At 35.2% G+C, this 21,525-nt stretch overlaps 4 protein-coding genes and 1 long non-coding RNA gene across 10 annotated transcripts; 3 read left to right on the forward strand and 2 right to left on the reverse strand.

The window, feature by feature from the left end:
* Positions 1-473: 473 nt before the first annotated feature.
* Positions 474-3,088, forward strand: LOC140975717 (uncharacterized). The gene is made up of 2 exons (XR_012175026.1): positions 474-842; positions 2,647-3,088. It is a non-coding gene; the product is annotated as an uncharacterized lncRNA (long non-coding RNA).
* A 4,982-nt stretch (positions 3,089-8,070) lies between these two features.
* Positions 8,071-9,342, reverse strand: LOC140975026 (uncharacterized). Its single transcript, XM_073438514.1, has one exon. It carries the CDS (start codon positions 9,340-9,342, stop codon positions 8,071-8,073), a length of 1,272 nt encoding a protein of 423 aa, XP_073294615.1.
* A 2,065-nt stretch (positions 9,343-11,407) lies between these two features.
* Positions 11,408-11,941, reverse strand: LOC140975027 (uncharacterized). The gene has a single exon (XM_073438515.1). It carries the CDS (start codon positions 11,939-11,941, stop codon positions 11,408-11,410), a length of 534 nt encoding a protein of 177 aa, XP_073294616.1.
* Positions 11,942-14,121: 2,180 nt separating this feature from the next.
* LOC140975718 (ubiquitin receptor RAD23b-like) lies at positions 14,122-18,218 on the forward strand. The gene is made up of 12 exons (XM_073439592.1): positions 14,122-14,364; positions 15,521-15,682; positions 15,799-15,837; positions 15,903-15,967; positions 16,049-16,093; positions 16,223-16,400; positions 16,482-16,610; positions 16,687-16,752; positions 16,956-17,003; positions 17,089-17,198; positions 17,616-17,694; positions 17,822-18,218. Exons 1-12 carry the CDS (start codon positions 14,299-14,301, stop codon positions 17,936-17,938), a joined length of 1,104 nt encoding a protein of 367 aa, XP_073295693.1. The 5' UTR covers positions 14,122-14,298; the 3' UTR covers positions 17,939-18,218.
* Positions 18,219-19,209: 991 nt separating this feature from the next.
* LOC140975719 (uncharacterized) lies at positions 19,210-21,010 on the forward strand. 6 transcript variants are annotated; one of them, XM_073439594.1, is made up of 2 exons: positions 19,210-19,447; positions 20,443-21,010. In XM_073439594.1, exon 2 carries the CDS (start codon positions 20,470-20,472, stop codon positions 20,776-20,778), a length of 309 nt encoding a protein of 102 aa, XP_073295695.1. In that variant the 5' UTR covers positions 19,210-19,447; positions 20,443-20,469; the 3' UTR covers positions 20,779-21,010. The 6 variants fall into 6 exon arrangements, with proteins under 6 accessions (XP_073295695.1, XP_073295698.1, XP_073295694.1 ...); XM_073439597.1 differs by having other exon boundaries at positions 19,211-19,410; XM_073439593.1 differs by having other exon boundaries at positions 19,217-19,495.
* Positions 21,011-21,525: the final 515 nt, after the last annotated feature.

Consider the following 21,525-nt stretch of genomic DNA (forward strand, 5'->3'; position numbering starts at 1 on the left):
CACATTTTGCTTGCCAAAAAGTTTGAAAATCGTTTTTATTTTAAAATGTTTTTGATTGCTTTTCGTCCAATGGTCTCATGACACGTTTCATATTCAATTTTTCCCAAAAACGATGTCTCAACAGGCAATAAATCGAATCCAAGAAAAAGTAAACAAGAAGTATAATGTGAAACGATCTCGTGTATATATATATTTGTGATAGGTTAATTCGATTTATATATATAATAAAAATCAATATTTTTAGTATACAAACAATATTTTTCGTTAATCGAATGAGTTTAGATCCGTCTTATAAAATTGAAATAATTTCATAGAGTTTTTGTGATTACGTGAAGTACGAATGAGTTTAAATCCGTCTTATAAAATTGAAATAATTTCATAAGAGGTTTTGTGATTACGTTAAGTATCGTCTGATATTTTTTCTTTTAAATTAAAAATGGCTAAAAAAAATCCACCGATACCGTCACGTGTCGGTGAGATACTGACATTTTATATTCATTTCCCAGTGGCACCAACGGCTAAAAGAACGAGCTTGGAAATCGAAAAAAATCCACGAATTCTTCAAAAACGCACACTAGGTGTGTTGTGTGTTTTCTTCATGTAGATACACCGTTTTGCTTGGGTTAGTGGTGTTTGTATAGAGGTGTGGGGCTGTGGGTTGAGGTTTTGGAGGGATATTTTTTTAGTTCTGGCCGGGTTAAGGGTGGTTCTGAGTCGACTAGGCGGCGTGAATCGGCGGAGGAAGGTGAAGATTAAGGTGATGGAATGGTGGCACAAAATGGTCTTCCCTGTTAGAAGGGCTTGGTTTTCGGTGTCGACTCGTGCGAGGAACCGGAGAAATGGTAAGTCGCCTTTTTTTTTGCTCGTTTGATGGGGTGATGTCTGTGATTTTCGAAACTAATTTGGCTTTTTAAAATTAGTAATAAATTGATTGGTTGATGCAAATTTTTTTATTTGAAGTAATTTCTTACGTTCTTTGATGTAAGATCAGTGTGAAACCAAAAATTATTTTAAGATTGCATGGAAAAAAATTTGATATTTTCATCTGGGGAATTGAGCTATTGATGGTTCTTTGTTGGTTTCAACTTCTTTTTAGTTCCTTCTTTTTTTATTCCTTTTTTGGAAGAACTTGTAATTCTTTTTAGCTTTAGTCTTTCCTTTTATATAACTTCTTGAAGAAATGAAAAAGAAAGTGAATATTGATTTTGAGTGGAATAGCTGTTTAATCTGAGTAATTTTTGTGAAGTTTCCTGATGTTGTTGCTGGACAGTGAAGCAACTAATTGGTTTTCAGCAATAATTTTTCTTTCAATCCCCCTTATACTTTTAATGTCCTTTTTTGATATAGTTATATAGTGAATCATGCTTGGACCCATAAGTTCTTGGGCCAAAATTCTTCTCGAATCCTTGGTGTATGATATTGGATTTGGATTTGGCGTATGATTTTTGGTTTTAGAACATGCCGGTCACTCTAACTAATCTGGCTCAAGGCTTATTCGATGATCTTGCTTTGATGACATCCCACAGATGCCTTTACCAAACTCTTCTTGAATGCTTTGTATATGATTTTTTGAATTTTAGAAGTTAGTGAAAATAGATTGGCCTTTTCAGATCGAATTATGAAGGAAAAAAACTTTGAATGAATGTCAAAAACGTCTCATTTCTTGAAATTTCGAGAAAATGCGGTAAAATTGAGGTGAATACTGATGCTGTTGCAATGGAGATTGGTCTTGTATATACTTGAAGCCTTTGAAGTTAAATTTCTCCGGATCATTCTAAAGTGATTAGTCTTATAATTCCTGAATTATTTCTTCTTCTTGTTTTGCTTTTCCAAATTAAGCCAGATTAGGTTAGATAAAGATTAGATTAGTGTTGTATGCATAAAGAGGCATACTCAAACTGAAGGAGAGATTGGCTAAAACTTCAGCCCGGAGTTACTACTGTTATTACGCATGAGTGAAGTGATTTGAGGTGAGTCGAGTTTCTAGTTTCCAGTAAATCTGAATGGGGAGAAGGGATCAACGTTGATGATTCCAACTAGTCAGGGTCTAATCTTTTATACTAGTAATGATAATGATAGATTAGAATTGATGATATTCGCAGAATTTTGGCATAATCAGTCCTTGTCATCCATTTGTTAATTGTGGACAATTAAACTCCTTAAAATGATGATAAGTCACTAATGATTGCTTTCATTCGAGGATTTGTCTTTTTGACACAGTATTTTGTGCACTATTTAATTGTAATGATTCCACTTGTGGATAATTACGCCCACTAATTTCCTTCCACTGAAAGACAGTATTGTGGGAGTTTTGTTACTCGGTGTGATAGGACACAATTTGTTAATGATATGAACTGCTAGCTGATAAAATGATGTCCCACTTCAGTTTTTGTGCAATCCTCGGTTTTGTGATGGATGTCGTAATTAATGCATTTAATTATTAAAGATCACTTATCGTTTGGTTTTATCCTAAGTTTTGATAGGAGTAGGGTACATGTTTTTTTCGACGAATAGCAAACCGATTCCTTGACTGGTTAGCTTTGATATACTCACTGATGTCCAAAGATGAGATAATTATATATCTTTGTAGCAAGACAAGTAATGTCTTACGCTCTTTTTCATGTGTTGGACTTTTGGTTTCTTCAGGTGCCGGGCTTCTGAAACTGCATAACGACATTAAAAGTTGTGGTTACGAGGACGTGCAGATTATGTGGGAAATGCTGAGAAGAACAGAATCCCAAGTAATGTCGCGCCATGACAAGCACAAGAGTAGATGGCTTTGGAGGAATTTTTCATGGTCCAGCACCCATTCAAACCATGGTGCAGCAGTTTCCTTTTCTTCAAATCAAACTTCATGAAGAAAAGCTCTCCGTATATTTGCAGCTGCACTACGATTATATTATATATCCTCTTCACCCTTTTTGGAATGTGGATCAATGATCGATATATTTCACAGATACTTCAAAATAACAGAGTGACTTGTAAATGCGCGTCATGTTCTGTCATGATTCTCAATGGAGATTTACAGTGGAAAGAACCTTTAAATCAGGCAATTTAACCCAGTTCCTCGGGTGGATCATGATTTTTACTACCTTTAAATCAGGCAATTTAACCCAGTTCCTCGGGTGGATCATGATTTTTACTTGGTTATTTTAATCCCTCTTTAGTTATAAAATCAATTTTGTTTGGTGCTTTCGAGTGGACATAAAACTTAAAAAGAGTAGGGATTACTCAAGCTCTTGGCATAAAAACTTGAATGTGACATGGTGACAAGTTCAAAATGACTCGTAAATTTGAACTTTACTATATACAAATAAACTCAGAATAAGAAATTGTTTTGATATAACACAAATTCTAATGAACAGAGAACAGAAACTACTATTTCATGCCTCTTAAGTGAAGCTTCATGTTTATCTAAGGAACTCAGTATGATTCTCCCCATATGGATCCAAATTCATGGAACTTATCGGCAGATTCAGGGGAAAAGCTACAGCCATGCCTTCCATCTCCAAAATAGGCGACTTCTACCTGTGATATAGAGCGAACTTCTTCAGAATAACTTGTCATGGCCAGACCAGATTCAAACATCATTAAATTGATAGTGGTGCACCAAATATTGGTCCAATGATTCGTGTTTTTAGCGCTTGTTTCCCGTTTTTACATGAAATTCATAGCTCCTCGAAATCGTAGGTGACGAATGAGAGGCATCTAGTACAGTGTTACAGGAAGAATTCATGACCGAAATGCATTTGCACGTCTATGCTACTTGTTGACATGTCGGGGGGTTAGCTGATAGTAGATATTTAAGGTTGCAATTTTCTTGTCCATTTTAGAAAATCACAAGAAGAATATAATTGTGGGATACGAATACTTACGTAGTAATTGGTCGACATTTAGTATTCATTTTCACGAAGTGCTACAATCTGTTCTGAAATTATAACCCTTATTATTGGTGAAACCTGTTCCCGTGTACATGTCCCAAACAAAGATAAACCAAAATTCAGAACGAGAAAAGGCACAATTGCGGTGAATGTTTTGGGTGTCTGCAACTGTACGTGTGATTTGAAAATTATTTATGTTCTAACTGGGTGGGAAGGATCTGCAGCTGATGCACGGATCCTACGAGATGCTGTGCATATGACATAACGGACTAAAAGTACCTAGAGGTTAGTGCATTATTATTTTTTGGTAGTACTTTATGCTTTAACTTTTTAGTCTATTAAAATATTAAATTGTATGTTAATTGGGAGGATCATATTATTTGTGTGACAATGACTATGGAAATGTTGAAGGATTCTTAACACCAAACAAGAGAACTTGTTATCATCTAGCTGATGGGGGAAGTGGTCTCATTATTCCACAGGATTACAAAGAGTCCTTCAATGTAAAACATTGTCATGCTCGTAATGTAATTGAAAGAACTTTTGAGTTGTTGAAGAGACGGTGGACAGATCTTCATAGTCCTTCATTTTATCTCCCTCAAAGTGCAAATCAATATCATATTTACATGTATTCTCCTAAATAACTTCATCAGGATGGAAATGCCAGACGACCCTCTACAGGAACCCGATGATGCAATTGTTGGCCAAACGGATCTCGTTGCTTATGGTTTCATCGAGAATCTACAGTCTTCAACTACTTGGGATGCATGGAGAGATAACCTAGCTATGTCTATGGATAACAATAGATGATTATTTTGCCTGTGATTGTAGTTTATTTGTACGTGTGGTTTAGACATGAAATTTGTGTGTACTGTTAGTTTATTTGCTGACTTGAGACATTAATATTGTCTGTTTGGTGTTGATTGAAATACCTCATGTCGCTATGGATTTGTATCTCGTTCTAAAATATGTAAGTTTTGACCGATACTTTCAGTTTGATTTATTTGTCATATTTTAGAAATCAGATCACCATGGATACTGTTTCTTCCATTGTTACCAAAGTTGGTAAAGAAAAAAATTCAGATAAAAGCAGCATGTGTGGACTACAAAAGGGGAGGAAGTCCTTGTGCATGCACTGAAAGACGCAATGCAGTCTGGTTTTAAGGGCGACAATAGCTTCTGTGCTGGATATTTGATCTCCCTCGAGAATGCAATTAAAATTTTTTTCCCGATTACCGATTTACGACTATACTAGCTCCAAGATACATGTATGGAAAAGAACTCATGGTATTTTGCAAACGATGTTAAGTCGAAGTGGAATTGGATGGAATGAAACTGAGAAAATGATTGAGGCATCTACGGAAGCATGGGAGAACTTTGTCAAGGTAAACCTGACATTTTTTTAATGTTAATTATATAGTATCAGTTGATTCCAAATCCCCTTGAATATTGTAAAGTGAATCAATTATAGAAATCTGCACATTTTAATTACAAATCTGAAGATTGGATATATATGTATATCTGTGTTTAAAAGCGTGCGCCTAGGCGACAGGCCCAGCCGGTCGCACCCATTGCGCGCACTTGAAACAAGTGCGCTTAAAGCGTGCGCCTCTGTCTAGGCCCGAGGCTCCGAGAGGCGTAAAAGCCTGCGCTTTAAAGAAGTTGACTGATATTTTGTAGGTGAATAAAAATTAACTCGAACTCAACCAATTTTGAAGCTTAATTAGCAAAGCCCGTGTCTATTTAATGATTAAAAAAACTATCGCTCATTTATGCAAGATTTTTTTAACAGAAATTTCATAAGTTCTTTATTCAAACTTTTATTGTAATCTTCTTTCTTTTACGATGATGATGATAGTTGAGCAGGATGATAAAGAATTTGATGATTTAGATGATAGTGTAATCTTTTCTGCAAACTTTTAATCTAATTTCTTCTACACTCATGACTCATAATTGCGACGACGATGATATAGTTGCAGACGTTGAACAAGAATTTGATGATTTAGATATTTGATTTTTTTAATATACTATGAATTGATGATTTACTAATGAACTTTAAATGATTAATTTTTTTTCTGGTTATGATTTACGTTACATTATCTATTCATGAACTTTTTATTTACAATGTTTGTTATCTTTGTGAAAAATATTTAATTTATATAATATTATAGTATAAATCACTTTATATATATTTAATTTTAAAATTTATCTTAAATGTGATTTCCTTCGATAAAGTGTGCGCTTTGTGTTGCGCCTTGCGTCTCAGGCTCCAAGATACCCTAGCGCTGTAGTGCGCCTTGCGCCCTAAATAACTACGCGCACGTGTGTGTATGATTTCACCAATCAAATCTGTAGATTGGATATATATGTATATGTGTGTGTGTGTGTGAGATTTCACAATAATTTAATTGTGTCATTGATTCCCATACATTGATTAGTAATTTCATACATTACACTTGTTTTAAACTTTGAAAACAAAACACAAAGTTCCGTTGATTCAATGTTAGGCATGGCATGAAAGTGTTTCACAAAAAGTCCAAAAGATCGGCGTGTAGTTGAAGAACCCAGTTTAATTTGGGTAGTAGGTGAGTAATGCAAGGAAATCAGCAACGCCTCAACAGGATGTCCCAAAATTTAACATTCATTCCTCAAGACATGGCAAGAAACTGAAAAGGCAACTAAGAAACAAATTCAGATAAACAACATTCATTCCTCAAGACATGAGATACACGGTGGATTAGTACATGACCAGCCATAGAACCACCCCGAAAATAAATGGATGTTGCTCGAGGAGCAAGGGAACTGTTGATGATAGAGGTAACGGTAATGAAAATGGTTCTGAAGGAAAAAAATTACAGATGCATTTACATGGTGCAAATTATTTTTCTACACATTAATAAACAGAATACTATTGATAAAAAGCCATGGTGATCAGTAGCCAAACAAGTGCAACAAACCCAGTAAACATATATCAACACAACGATGCTGCAAGAGTGAGACTGGTAATAGATAATGATTGCCGATCTTAATAGCGAAATACAAATAAGAATAGCAATGAACGTCATACCTGGTCCGAGGATCAAAGGTTGACATGGAAGGATGCTATAGGCATGCTTTGGAAGGTAGGAATGGGTAAAATCTCAGCCCTAAACAAAAAGAATTTATAATAACAGAAGCAAGAATATAAACAGCAAAACTATAAATGATATTAGCAGGTTACCTAAAACTGTTACATCTGGACAGTTCATCCGATAGTATGCAGTATGAGAGACAGCATACCTGCAACCATCACGGGTCCAAACAGAGAAGCTGGATTTTTCGGAGCAGTTAGATTGTTTCATTTTTTAGGTGCGATAAACACTTCTGAGTGAAATTAAAGAAGTATGCTAAAAAATAGCCGTAAAATAGTATTAAAATTGAAGGGTACATTATACTTCAACCAAAACAATTTCGAACCAATACTTTTCTTCACGTACATGTATATTGAAAAAAAAGGTCATTTTGCACTCCATCCCCTAGGAAAGGTCCTCCTTCAATTGCTAATACAAGCTTCTTTGGATTGAGAACATCTTTAGAGTTTAGCCACAAAATATTTGCATGATATTCAGAGAGACATAACAACATGCCATATGATGCAATGTAGCATCTGAATTACAATATATATAAGCAGCACCAAAAGCAGCATGCTACTTGTCATAACAAAAATAAGCATATTAAACAACTGGTCAAAGAACACCGTTAATATTAAGATTCCGATCAATTTTGATAGTCGAGGCACATGCACATGACTATTGCATCATGCAAGTGTGCCTTTCTTCTGAAGTACCGAACTACATAAATTATTCATGCAAAACTGTTCATGAATTACTAATTGACTCGCAAATTACAAGAAAAAGGAAAAAATTATGAAGTGGGGAGAATGCTAATCATACAACAGGGCAACCGAATTTGATGTTCTACATATCTGAATGGTCGCTGATGATGGCTTCCTATTAAAGGGAAGCCCCATAGCAGGGTGGAATAAAGATTCCCTGCTCCGGTCCCAGTCTTCTCGTACTATTCAAGAGGTCATGCATGAAAACGTTTAAAGCCATTTTGAGGCCAGAAGACTAATACCCAAAGCATGCCTTTTGATCCAGCAGGAACCAATTCATTCAGTTAAGAAACTACAGGCCCACGTTCAGTGTTATTATTCAAATGCACGTGTACATATTTTCTCAAGCAACAATGGCCAGTCTTCACCAAGTTGCCTTGGATTCAGCTCCATGGCAACTCTGAAATCCTGTAAAGAAATCGGGTAATGGGTCCTCTGTTCTTGCACTTCCAAAGGTTTGCCACTTCCTAGCATCTGATAATGATGAGCTGGTCTGACTCCATTAATAAGCTTCATATGGTGGAGCTTGTAGATGTCATTCCTTGTCAACTCATGTCCTGACCTTGATCCAACAAGTTCAATGCAAGACGTAATTAATCTTTTCAGATAAGAATCCAAACCATGGTTCAGTATGTTGGCGCAATCCACTGGCAACCCTTCAATCTCCTGTCTCACAGTAATTTGCTCCATTCTTTCCCTTAAGGTTAGACTATCCAACAAAGCACCATCATTGAATGTACCAATACATCTGAGGGTACTCTCTGGAGGTAGGGTTTTTCTTGCCCCACCAACACTAACTGGACATAATGGAACCCCAAGAGGAGCTTCAAGTGAAATCGTTGACGGAACTTGTTTTCCATCTTCTCTAACCACCAGCTCCAAATGGTCTTTATTATGGACGGGAGATGGACCATCTGATGATCTCCTTACACCCGATATTTTAGCTGGATGAGGAACAGAGATCTCATTCTCATTCTTTTCCAACTGCATAAGTCCTTGATGATGCTGCACAGGCCGACCTATATGCGGTGGATTGATATCCCCATTCTCTAAAATGACATTAAATTCATTCGATTGATTGGACATAGACACCTGTGAAGGAAAATTGATCTTCCCATTTGGTCCAAGAGCACTACGACGCTCCCCAGTTCTCCGATCACGGTTACCAGATCTGGCTTTCCGAGGAGACACGGGTAACATGTCACCTCCATTTGATGAACCTGGTGAACCAGAAACATGAGCCATTCCGATGTGGGACCCATTCTGGTAACCATCTGCAGATATCGCCTTGCCACCAGCTTGTGTCTCGTGCTTCAGAACATCATCTTTGTGAATGGACGGAGGTGGGCCACTCTGACTACAAGCATTTCTCAGAATAGAACGAATAAACTGATTGTGAAGCGGAATATTTTCCCGCCCGATGATTCCCACACAAAGCTTATCAAACTCGCCCTTGCTCACTTTTAAACTCAATAATCTATTCAAGTAATAAAAATACTGCTTGGACCTCTCTGCCCCAAGTTTCTTCGCTATCTGAGCTTTCAACTCGACAAGATTGATCCGTGAATGCTGATGTGGTGGAGGCATCTTTCTGTACCCTTCTCTCCTTCTAACAATCAAAATCCATACAACAGAAACACTAGTTCCACAGAAGACACAAAACCCCAAACTATATTAGCGTTTTTTTGGTCCAGTTCCACAAACACATTTCCTAACAACATTTAATCCATCAAACTACAAACTTAACAATGCAGAAATAAAAACCATATCTGAAACCTCGATTATTACACATAATATTATTTGGATGATTCAGTCCACACCCAGAGATCTAAAACTTTCAATCAAACCAACTCTCCCTCCAAAAACCTAAATTTTCCAACACATTAAAATTCTCCAACACCAAACTCAAAACCCAAAACTACTACAAAAAGACGGAGTCTTTGTTAAACTAGAACACCAAAGACCAAATAAAGATACCTCCCTGACACTGAAAGCAACACCGCAAACAATTTATTTATTTTCTGCAAAATTACACAATAACCCAAATGCCACTTCCCCGAACAACGATTCGAGCTTGAATTCTCAACTTCAAGTTCAGATTTTCATGCTCAGAATTCAAACTTGATAAATATATCATGAAAGAACATAAAGATTCAAACTTGGAGAAAAATATGAGTTCAAAAGAAGCGCAAAACCGAATGGGCCGACCTCAATGAAGCTACCCAGAATTATATTAAGGAGGAAAAAACCGCAATCACAAAACACTCCCAGCTTCAATTTTCCTTTATTTCATTCCTCTTCAATTGCTCTCTGAACCCATTTTGCTCGTCATAATATTGCTCCTTACACCTTCAAATTCTTGCTTTGAGCTCTCTCTTTCGTTCTGCTTAAATTCCAAAATTTTATTTTTTTTCCTGAATCAGAAAATGGAAGACCCTTCTCTTCGTTTTGTCTGATCGCTCTGCTCTCCGATACGCCCCCTTTCTCTCTATTTTTTCTTTTCGTGTCTGATTGAAAGATAATTATTTTTGTATGTGAATACAACTTATGATGCACAAGGTACGACAAGACAATGTTGTACATTGTGTTGAGATCGTTGTAACTGCTTCTGGCAGTATAAAATTAAGCCTGGCATTATCAATTTTCTTTTAGGAGGGCTCATCATCGTCACGCGACACAAAAGATCGTGAGGTGTACTTGCCGATTTACTGGAGAACTATTAGTGTCGTGTTTGCTTATGATTGGTTTAATGCAGTACTAGCGACTTTTAAATATTCAGTAAGCTAGAATTCACAACGTTGAGGGGAAGAACAAATATCATTGTAGGGTGAATACACCATTAATTGTAAATTTTAGGTGGTAATTTTTACTTTCTATTTTTATTATTCTACCAAAACAATAATTTCTTAGATTGGTCGGACCTGAGATATATTCAAAAATAATATTTTATATAACTCAGATCGAATTGGAGATCTGTTTCACAGAATTGAGCCGTGATATTGTCTCATATAAGTTTTTTTTGGTGTTATTTGAAATGTTTATATTATGGTGTATAATTAAATTTTCTATTTGCTTCCCAATAAGTCATAAATTTTATAAATTTAATAATTCTTAGCTATTGTTTTTTATGAAGGAATTTTTTAAACAAACAATTTGTGGTTTTACTCCATCGTCATTGAAATAGAATATAGTATCATGTAAGTTTTCATAACCATTTTGGACTATATTTTAAAATATCTTAATTAAACAATTCGCAAGTCTTGGCCGTAAAATCTTCATCAAATTTCTTAATGCTAATAGTCTATTAACATTTTCTTATAATTCCAACCCAAGAAAATATATTATCAATTAGTAGTTTCTTGTGAGACGGTCCCACGAATCTTTATCTGTGAGACATGTCAATCCTACCGATAATCACAATAAAAAGTAATACTATTAGCATAAAAAGTAATATTTTTTTATGGATGACCCAAATAAGAAATCCGTCTCACAAAATACGACCCGCGAGATCGTCTCACACAAGTTTTTATCATTATCAATATTACTAATATGAGAGCATGCATGCAAAAATCACAATATTATTTAAAATAAAATCTATGTATTTGGAATTCAATTCAACAAGGATAAATATGTGTAGAAATTACATATGAACTCAATGGTCTCCATTCAAGATCTCAGCCGCAGAAAGTGAAATGCTAATGAACACGCTCGCTTTCATGTTCCTCTCACTCAATCGAGCCACTTGCGACCCTATAATTCTTTCACAATCACTCACAAATCTATCACATTGCTCTGTGTAAAACACCATGTTTCTAAAATCTCCTGCCCCGAATGCCGAGTTCGCGCTCACAAGTTGGTCAGTCAGTATCTCGTATGAACTGTCACAAATCGAATAAAGATTTTTTATGTTCTTATCATGCTCGCGAGCTTTCAACATCTGTACGAGTTTATGTGTACTTTCTATCAACGATAAAGATTCGTCGAGAGCTATATGGTTCAATGTTATGATATCTGTCGTTGGAGAGTTGACGCGGTTCCAGAAAAAACGATGGCAAATTCCATAACTTCGAGCTTGACTACATATTTGATTGACCAATGCTGCTGTATCGCTTGAGGATGGACGATTCAAGGCAGAGAGCACCACAATGTAGAGGATCAAGGTGAACGAGCTTAGTGTAGAAGCCATTTTTGTTTGCCAATTTTCTTGACCTTTCCTTTTTCCCTTTTTCACTGATTTTCTTTTGAAAATTTGACACTTATAAAGGAACACATTCTAGATCTCATTGTAATCTTGAAAATATTACATGGTAATTTTGACCACAAAATTTGGCACAATAATATTTGAGCAATTGATTTGCATGCAAGATTTCACGAATTTGAATTCAATTTCGCAATATCACACCTAGTAATTAATATCTATGATTTTTGTGCTAATCATACCTGGATTTTTATTGATTTTTTTTTTAAAATTAAGCTATGATTCGGTATATACTAAGTGAACCCCGGGTTGACGTAATAGTCTGCAAACAACTATAACCAGGTAAAGTACATTGGGCAAGTCTTCTGTGATAAAGCTTGTCCGATAAGTGTTGGTAGGGAAATCGAACTCCTAACTATTGAGCAAGAATTCATCTACTTCACCAAATCAGACACCAACTTGAGTGATTTTTTTTTTTTGGATTTTGATTGCATTGAATGTGATTTACTTAATTCTTTTACAAATCAAAAGTTGGATGATATAACATTTGCATTTTTACCCATTGAAGCTAGATTCCACGATTTTGAATTCAATTTCTCATGATCAGCCTGAGGGTTTGGGGATACATTTTTTGGGTATGGATTCCAGCGGCAAATCGGAGACATGCGAAGATGTTATCCACATCCCCAAATCCATATTATGATAATAATAATAATAACAACAACAATAATTTTTCCTAACAATTAACTTATCAGAAAAAACTCAAATATGTAACCATCAAATCTCGTTCACGATCTAACTCGTTCCATGATAATGATGTGGTTTCATTTTTTTTTTGTTTATTAAACGATGAATAATTAATGTTTGTATTGTTTAAATAATATTTTAGTATTTATATATGCAATTAAATTTGAAACTAAACTTGTATTTCAAGCCCTGATGGAGATGAAGATTTAATCTTGAGTATGCTGAATGAGTATGGCAAATCGGCCCACCCAATTGCCATTCTTAGACTATTTTGATGCGGAGAAGATGATTTAACTCTCGCCGGGTCGGATATGAGGATGAGAATTCCTCAATTATATAGAAATAGAGATGTGACGACAATGAAGACCTAGTTCCTGCGAGAACGTGATGAGAATGGCGAATCCTCCATTGTCATCCCTAATTAACCTACTAATATCTATGCGTTGGTGCTGCTATTCAAATTTGGATCTTATTTTGTGATTTTGACTGCAGTGATGGTAATTTACTTTGAGTAGGTACGGTCTCACGAATTTTTATCTGTGAGACGAGTCAACCCTACCGATATTCATAATAAAAAGTAATATTTTTTTATGGATGACCCAAATAAAAGATCTGTCTCACAAAATACGATCCGTGAGATCGTCTCACACAAGTTTTTGATATTTACTTTTACAAATAGAAAGTTGGGTAATGTTGCGTTTTTACTCTTTGAAGAAGCAAAAGGACTTGAAACTTTGTGCTCACACAACCTTGAAGTTACTATTCTTTACTTCATATGTATGTTTCATTTGGGAGAAATTCCTTTATTTTATATTCAAAATTATATTCTTTAATCAAAATTTATTAAATAAATTTTATTATATTCAATTAGTGGAAAACATGTACTTAAATATTTCACTTCTAACAATTGTATTTCTATTTCTTTTTGTATAATTTTCTATTTCAATTGTGCTTCATATTATCGATGAAAAAATTGTTAATAATTCAAGATGCATATCAAATATTATATAATTATAATCAATCACAAATTCATAATATACAAATAATATATACGCAACATAACATGTGTGTCCAATCGTTAGTAATAATTATCTTAAAACAAAATTTGAATAACTCATTGTTATTTGACAAATTCTTGTATGAGACGGTCTCACATGTCGTATTTTGTGAAATAGATATCTTATTTGGGTCATCCATGAAAAAATATTATTTTTTATGCTAAGAATATTACTTTTTATTGTGAACCATGAAAAAATATTATTTTTTATGCTAAGAGTATTACATTTTATTGTGAATATCGGTAGAGTTGACCCGTCTCATAGATAAAAATTCGTAAGACCGTCACTCAAGAGACGTATCTTAAAAGGGTTTGTTTGGGGGTGTTCTCTTGTTATTTTAATATTTGTTAGAATACTTGCAAGCAACGATTTGAAATTCTAAAACCCCCCAAACAAACCCTTTAAGATTTCTGCTGTACGCTTTTCTTTTTCTTCATAGTCTCCTCTTCTGTGGATCCGTTCTCTACTCTAGGGTTTGGTTTTTTTCTTCCCGTTGTTTGGATTTTGGTAACTGAATTTAATTTGATAGAATTAGGTACCATGAAGCTCACCGTGAAAACTCTGAAAGGCAGCCATTTCCAAATTAGCGTCCAGCCAAACGAGACGGTAATAACTCTATTATCTCTATTTGCATGCTTCTTCTCTATTTTGCTTTTCGTGGATTTGACGGATGCATATTTTTTAATCTGTTTCAACAATGTCATGAGCAAGTTTCGATTTTTTTTGGTGAAATTATGGTTTAAGTATGCATCTGATGTGAATCTTTGGGTTAATTAAGCATACGTTGTATAGTTCATACTTTTTAGTTGCTCAATTCGCACTTAATCGCGAAAGCTTCGTATAACCTTGAAGCATCTGTAGAGCCGAGGCGCAAGCCACTAGGAAAGCACTGGACTTACCGGGAGAATTGTTTTAAGAAAATTTATTGTTTAGAATTCAATCCAAATAAATCGGATTTACCAGTTGCACCTTGACGTGCCTGAAGTGTGCTGAGGTTTGTGCTTTACGGCGAAGTGCACACTCTATTGAAGGGCTTTTGTGGCTTGGGTGTAGATGCAATGACTGAACCTTTCTGCGCCTTTAGCCAAAGCAGCCCCTCTTGGACTTCTAATAACTATTGTTTAGTTGTTTCTTTCTTTTTCCAAATGTTTTTCAGATGTATCTGGATCAATGAGCGCATTCTTTTAGTTACTGTAATATAGGTAAAATTTTTAGAATTTTCTTTGTTAATGTTTCAGAAATTTTTGTTTTGATTTTCTTTTTTCTGATTTTTTTTATCAGACTGTTGTGTTTGTATGAAAGTTATCATCTTGTTGAATATATAATTCGACTCAACTTGGAGATTTCCTCAGAAACACACAACTGGAATGCTATATCATTGTTTTTCATTAGCATGATGTCCATTTGTTATGCGACGAAACCTTGATGAATGTGGAATTTATACCCTTGTTTTCGGCAAATAAGCACGTGAAAATAAAATGGTGTTGTCGAAATGCATCAGTAGCTAAAGGGGGTTTGAAATGTCACGTCTCAATTGCAATAGGCTATCGAATTATATTGTGTAAATTCTTGTATATGATTTGGTAATTTAATGTTACATGTATTTATGTTAGAGTCTGTGTCCTACACATCAATTTACAGTAATGTTTGCTTTAGTTACAGGTTTTTTGGAAATTTTGTGAGAAGACAGCGTGTTCTTGTAATTTATCCTGCATAATTTGATTCTTGTTTGATTGATTAAGTTTTGGATTTTTATTTCTAGATTATGGCACTTAAGAAACACATAGAATATGTACAAGGCAAAGATAATTATCCATTTGGTCAACAATTGTTGATTCATAATGGCAAAGTATTGAAAGATGAAAGTACCTTGGCTGAAAACAAGGTTTCTGAAGATGGTTTCCTTGTGGTCATGCTAAGCAAGGTGACCCATTTGACCCAGACCAATATATATAATTTTTTCTCAACTATTGACAACTGAACCAAACAATTGACTCAAAAAGTCCTCATTGAAGCGGCATTGTTACCTGTTGATTGCAGGGAAAAACTTTGGGCTCAAGTGGGTCGACTTCTGCTCAGGTATATTTTCATTTGTGCACTCTGTTTAATAGCATTTCTTTTCTCAGACCTAGTTCTTGGAGCAGCCAGCTCCTGTAGCTGCACCAGCTTCTAATCCTACTTCTGCTACTGAAGCTCTGCCACCAGCACAGTGAGTTGTATTAATATCTCCAGTTGTATTTTAGTTGGTGTTTGTTTTATCCAACTGAATGGTGCACTTTCTGACTTGTAGGCCCCCCACAGTTGCTGGATTATCTTATGTTTCCACGACACCAAAGTATGGTATCTTTAATTAGTGATTTGGAATGTGCTGAATGATGTACTCTATCATTCACAGCTTATGGTTCGAGGTTGTTGTATGAGTTTCTTGAGGGGATCAATAACCATTACAGTATTGTTGTTGCAGTGATCCTACTGATACTTTTGCTCAAGCTGCTTCCAGTTTAATTGCTGGAAATAATCTTGAGCTTACTGTTCAACAAATAATGGACATGGGCGGCGGATGTTGGGACAAAGAGACTGTTATACGTGCACTTCGAGCTGCATATAATAATCCAGAGAGGGCAGTGGATTACTTGTATTCTGTATGCTGTTGCTCCTCTTCTAGCTGCATGCTTTCTCATTAATTGCTAGCAAAGAACGCTAATGTTTTGACATTAAATCAGGGAATCCCTGAAAGCACTGAAGTTCCAGTGCCATCAGCTCAATCAGCCGTGAATTCTGCAACTGCTGCCACTCAAGCTGCACCAGTGCCTGGAGCACCAAACTCATCTCCATTGAATTTATTTCCTCAGGTTCGTCATCGGCGACTTATATTAATTGATTTGCTCGTTTTGTCATGCTTGGTAACTTCTGTCAAAAACTTTCCAGGGAACCATTTCTGGTCCTGCTGATACTGGTCATGGATCCCTTGACTTCCTCAGGAACAACACACAGGTGTGCTGCCTTTTTCCCCCTGCTCATCCGGTTTTGTTGAGTATTTGAATTATTTTTTTGTCAAAGCTCTTTTTACATGCTTTGAACTCTTGCTGTCCTTTTCATTTCCAACTGCTTGGTCAGATCAAATTTTGTTTTCGTGCATGGTGTATTCATAGACTAAGAAAATTTTACAGAACTGAACTTCCTCTAATTTAATTCAGTTTCAAGCACTGCGTTCAATGGTTCATGCTAATCCACAAATTCTGCAGGTAATTTTTACGTATATCTCTGTTTGCGCTGTTGGTGATTATTTTAGCCATAAAATAAGTTAAATTTTAGTTTTTTCTCTTATAGCAAGTGCTTCAAGAGCTCGGGAAGCAGAATCTACCTCTCCTGGGACTCATACAAGAGAACCATCAAGAGTTCCTTCGACTAATCAACGAACCTGTTGATGATTCTGATGGGTGAGTTTTGCCCTTACTAAAATGTTTGAGGCTACATGAATCAGATCCATTTGCAAAATTGAATATAGACGTTGACTCTTTGAAGGGCTTGTTCTCAAATTTAAAATTAAATTGATTGTATATTTGTTGAATATTACTGGCATGGCTTTCAAATTTGCACTCATTGTCCTCCTCCCTAGTCAGAGGACATTTTGTCAATTTTCTAGTTTACAGGATGATTTTATGCATTTAGCTCTCTGTAATATGACTCCTTGTTTTTGACATCTTGTGTCAAAAACCTTCAACTTATCCCATAAAAAGCCATCGGCCCTATTATATCGCTCTTGATGTACAATTAACGGTTAAAATATTCATGACTAATATATTATCTATCACATGCATATAAATTGCCTCAGCAGCATTTTTATTTATTTACAGGGATATGTTTGATCAGGAAGAACAAGAAATGCCCCATGCGGTTAGTGTCACACCTGCAGAGCAGGAGGCCATCGAAAGAGTATGAAACACACCATCACAGTTATTCTTTACGTCTAACTGTCCCTTTCTATCTCATTTCGTATATTGATCCGTGTTTCTGATTATACGCATAATGATTCGTCATCATTTTTCTTTTCGTGCTGTAGATGGAGGCAATGGGATTCGACAGAGCTTCTATAATTGAAGCCTTTTTGGCATGCGATCGCAACGAGGAATTAGCTGTCAATTACTTGTTGGAGAATTCTGGAGATTTCGAGGATTGAATGGCGATGAACCTTGAGCAAATGGCTTTTTTTTAGCACACAAGTTCAAATGAGTTTTGCATTGATCGGTGCCAGATTAAGTTGTATTATTGATAGATGAGGATCAACTTCAATTTGATTGCTGAATTTAAACCATTCAATGTAACATTTAAATTCATTGAAGATGTGTTTTCTCGAGTCCCTCTAGCACAAGGTTTGCAGGAGGACATCATGCATACATACACATATATATACAATATGTGCTATATTATCGGTTGACATATCCCTGTTGTAACTGTTATTGATCTCTAAAGTGCATATAATTCGATATGGAAAGATTTATTCAACACATTGTTTTTTATCCAATAATTTACTACGTAAGAACTTGCATTTTATATTATATGTATTGTATATAATCAATTCTTAGCATAATTTAAATAAAAGAAAACTTTAGAGATTTTTCCAAGTTGCAATAGTTTTATGTAACTCGACAATGTGTGACATCGCCTTTCTCAAATTTGGGATTAGCTCCACAAACTCTACCTTTTTAATAAAAAAGAAAAAGAAAAAGGAGACTGACTTAGAGATCAAGTGGTCTCCCACCCCTAATCTAATCTAATGTAAAATAATACTAATAACTATCGTAAGTACTACTTTCAAAAAATTTGTCTTCTTCTCTATACCAAATGACATAGTAATTTTTCTGGCAACAGTATTTAGGTTCTGGCTGAGTGCCAGTTTTAGCTATATGTTTTCTTTCAACACTGGGTTTTATACGGGTCAATTTTGTGATACAGATATCTAATTCGACCTGGTTCGTGAAAAATTAATAATTTTTATGTCAAAAGTATTATATTTCACGATAAGTATGAAACAAGTCGAGTTTTCACGGATTTAGATAGTTAGATCGTAGCAAAAGAGACATGATATTTTTTTAAATATTTGAAATTATTGAATTTATAATAAAATTGAAAATGACATGATATGTTTAGTGGAGTTTAATTTTAAACTCTAAAGGAATTTTATAAGTAATAGTTTAAAATCAAAGAAGTTTGGGTAATAAATATATATTTTTATTTTAATGTAATTTATCAAATAATTAAATTCAAATGACATTAAATTTAGCTACAATTCGAACTTAACTCAAGTTTATAAGTACATCATTTATTGAATGGTTCTTTATTGGGAAATTGGAATTATTATTTGTTGACCAATTCAATATATTAAATTTCAAATTTGACCCTACAAAGTTTAAAGGGTCAAAACAACAAATTATTAAAATGCCCAAACCCGAAAGCCGATATCTTTATATACACCCCTTCATGTGATTTTCATATATCATTTTTTTTTCTCTTCTATTTCTTCACCCAAATCGGGAAAAAAGCATTGAATTTTGTTAAAGAATTGGTGAATCCCAGTTTGGAATTGGGATAATTTTTTTTTTTGTACATTTTTTTTGAGTGGTTGATGATGATTTGGATTGGATTTGAAAGGTAATCCAAATTGTTTGAAGGCGTCATTATCGTAAAAGTACTGATCTTTTGTTGGAGGAGCGTATCTTTTCCATCTTCTTCATCTGTGAGCTTCTTTCATGCTACGTGTTTTCTGTTTTATGCAGATCTGTTTAGTTTGTGCGTGTTCTTTGTATTCGCATCTTTCGATTTATTGTTTGGTTGGATGTGTTTATTCCATGTTGTTTGCATTGAATGAGTTAGATTTGAAATCTTTATGCTTGCTTGATACTAGCGATTGAAAGGCGATGAGGGATTGCAATTTCTTGCCTTGCATTCGCATAAATTTCTGGTCTTGGATTTGGAATTTGTTGATGAGAATGATGGTTTGGTTACTGGATGTTTGGATCAGATCTTGGCATTTCAGCAAGACAAATATTTCATCGATTTTGTTCCGGAAGATAATCTCTAGGAAATATTTAACTTGTGTTAATTTTAGGTAGCTGTAAGATGTCAAGCCGACTGACTTGTGATCTTGAGATGTTTTGGTTTTGATTTGTCATATGTTGGATTTCTGCTAGCTAAGATTTTCAAATATTACCTGCTGATGTGCTTTTTCAACTTTGGTTTCTTAGAACTGCTTCTGTTTACCTAAGCAGGTGGACTGTTATCTCATTGCATTCCCTTAAGAATGTGACTTCTTTAGAATGGCTTGAGAACTAATGATTTCTCTGCAATTCTTGTGTTTGTACTTCGTGGATTAGAAGGGAAAAAACCAATGTAGCAGTAACTCGACATTTAGTTGTTTGGCGTGTAACTTGCCTTACGTACTCCTTCAAGCTCAGATCCCATTGTTTTATATAAGCGGGGGAATAGAGTATCTTGTGAAGGTTGATTTTTGGCTCTGGTATGATTTATGCTGTTGCCTTCTGGAGTTCTTGAACAAGATTTGTATTGATGTTATTCATGTTGTCTGTGCCACCAAATCATATCTTTTCCTATTATTTTCGGTTTGTTGAATGAAGATCTTCATCTTGATGCTCTTACAGATTAATAATCTGAAAACATGTGCAGGGGCTTTCTTGTTCCGTTCACATAAACATGGTTCTTGACAATGTAATAACTTCTCCCCATCGGAGGACACAAACACAGAACGGTTTTTCTCCACCGATATTGAAGAGGCAATACTCCCGAGTCGAGGAGTTGGGAAGCTGTTCAACCCTTGTTCAACGACATCGATTTCTTCTAACCGCACTCATCCTCCTTACATTTCTGTGCACTGTTTATCTATACTTTGCCGTCACTCTTGGTGCTGGCGATTGTTCTGGATTGACAGGAGCTCGAAAGACATCATGCCATTTGCAGCAGGCAAAAGCTTCTGTGGCGAAGGGGAAACTGAAATTCCTTTAGTATATCAAAATTGCTTGCTTGGAGTTCTTTGTTTTGTTCTGTTTTGGGATTTAGAGTAGAATATTTATTTATTATGAGAACAGATTATTTTATGCGAGTGAATCAATTTTATCCCTTTTACTTTCATTTTTCTCCCCAACTACACTGATTTTTGTTTGTTTTTTTGTACTACTACGTTCCGAAAGAATGTATTTTGTTTTATCTTCGCTCGTGCAATTGAGAAATTTAGATCGCTTCTCTTCTGTTCTCAAATAAAAAAATAAATAAATTTTAGACCACATTTTTAGAACAATTTTGAAGTAAACTATTTTAGATTAAATCACCGTCTCATCTCAAATTCTTGGCCTGCTCGGCTTCAAAGTCTCGAACCTAATATCTTATTTGAAAAAGCTACGCTAATCAAACTTCAATTTTGAAAATAATATATATTTGACTAAGAACAAGTGACTTGCTACACATAGAACCATGTCATTTTAACAAATTAATGTTTGATGTAAATCCAAATCTAAACCAACCCGATTCAATTCAGGGGATAGAAACATATATTCTTGATAAAAAATTAAATGAGCTCCTTATTTTGAAATAGGAACGATCCTCAAATCCTTCGAGGTAATTAAGCCCACGTCTGACCCGTGAGAAAAGAAGTTTTGTTCCGAAAGGAAAGACCTGAACACGATTCCGTAACACAGCTAGGCTTAAGGCCAACTACTGGCTATACTGACTACTTACTATTGTTCTAGAGCGGGG

Source organism: Primulina huaijiensis, chromosome 4 (assembly GCF_012295235.1).
Source record: "Primulina huaijiensis isolate GDHJ02 chromosome 4, ASM1229523v2, whole genome shotgun sequence".
NCBI classification, from domain to species: domain Eukaryota; kingdom Viridiplantae; phylum Streptophyta; class Magnoliopsida; order Lamiales; family Gesneriaceae; genus Primulina; species Primulina huaijiensis.

What these genes read in the sequence shown, in the direction of transcription:
- LOC140975026 (XM_073438514.1), bottom strand. Translation starts at nt 9,342, where the DNA reads ATGCCTCCACCACATCAGCATTCACGGATCAATCTTGTCGAGTTGAAA.
- LOC140975027 (XM_073438515.1), bottom strand. Translation starts at nt 11,941, where the DNA reads ATGGCTTCTACACTAAGCTCGTTCACCTTGATCCTCTACATTGTGGTG.
- LOC140975718 (XM_073439592.1), top strand. Translation starts at nt 14,299, where the DNA reads ATGAAGCTCACCGTGAAAACTCTGAAAGGCAGCCATTTCCAAATTAGC. An exon ending in GAAGCTCTGCCACCAGCACA is followed by an intron (nt 15,968 to 16,048) that starts GTGAGTTGTATT and finishes TCTGACTTGTAG; the next exon opens with GCCCCCCACAGTTGCTGGAT. An exon ending in CCTGTTGATGATTCTGATGG is followed by an intron (nt 17,199 to 17,615) that starts GTGAGTTTTGCC and finishes ATTTATTTACAG; the next exon opens with GGATATGTTTGATCAGGAAG.
- LOC140975719 (XM_073439594.1), top strand. Translation starts at nt 20,470, where the DNA reads ATGGTTCTTGACAATGTAATAACTTCTCCCCATCGGAGGACACAAACA.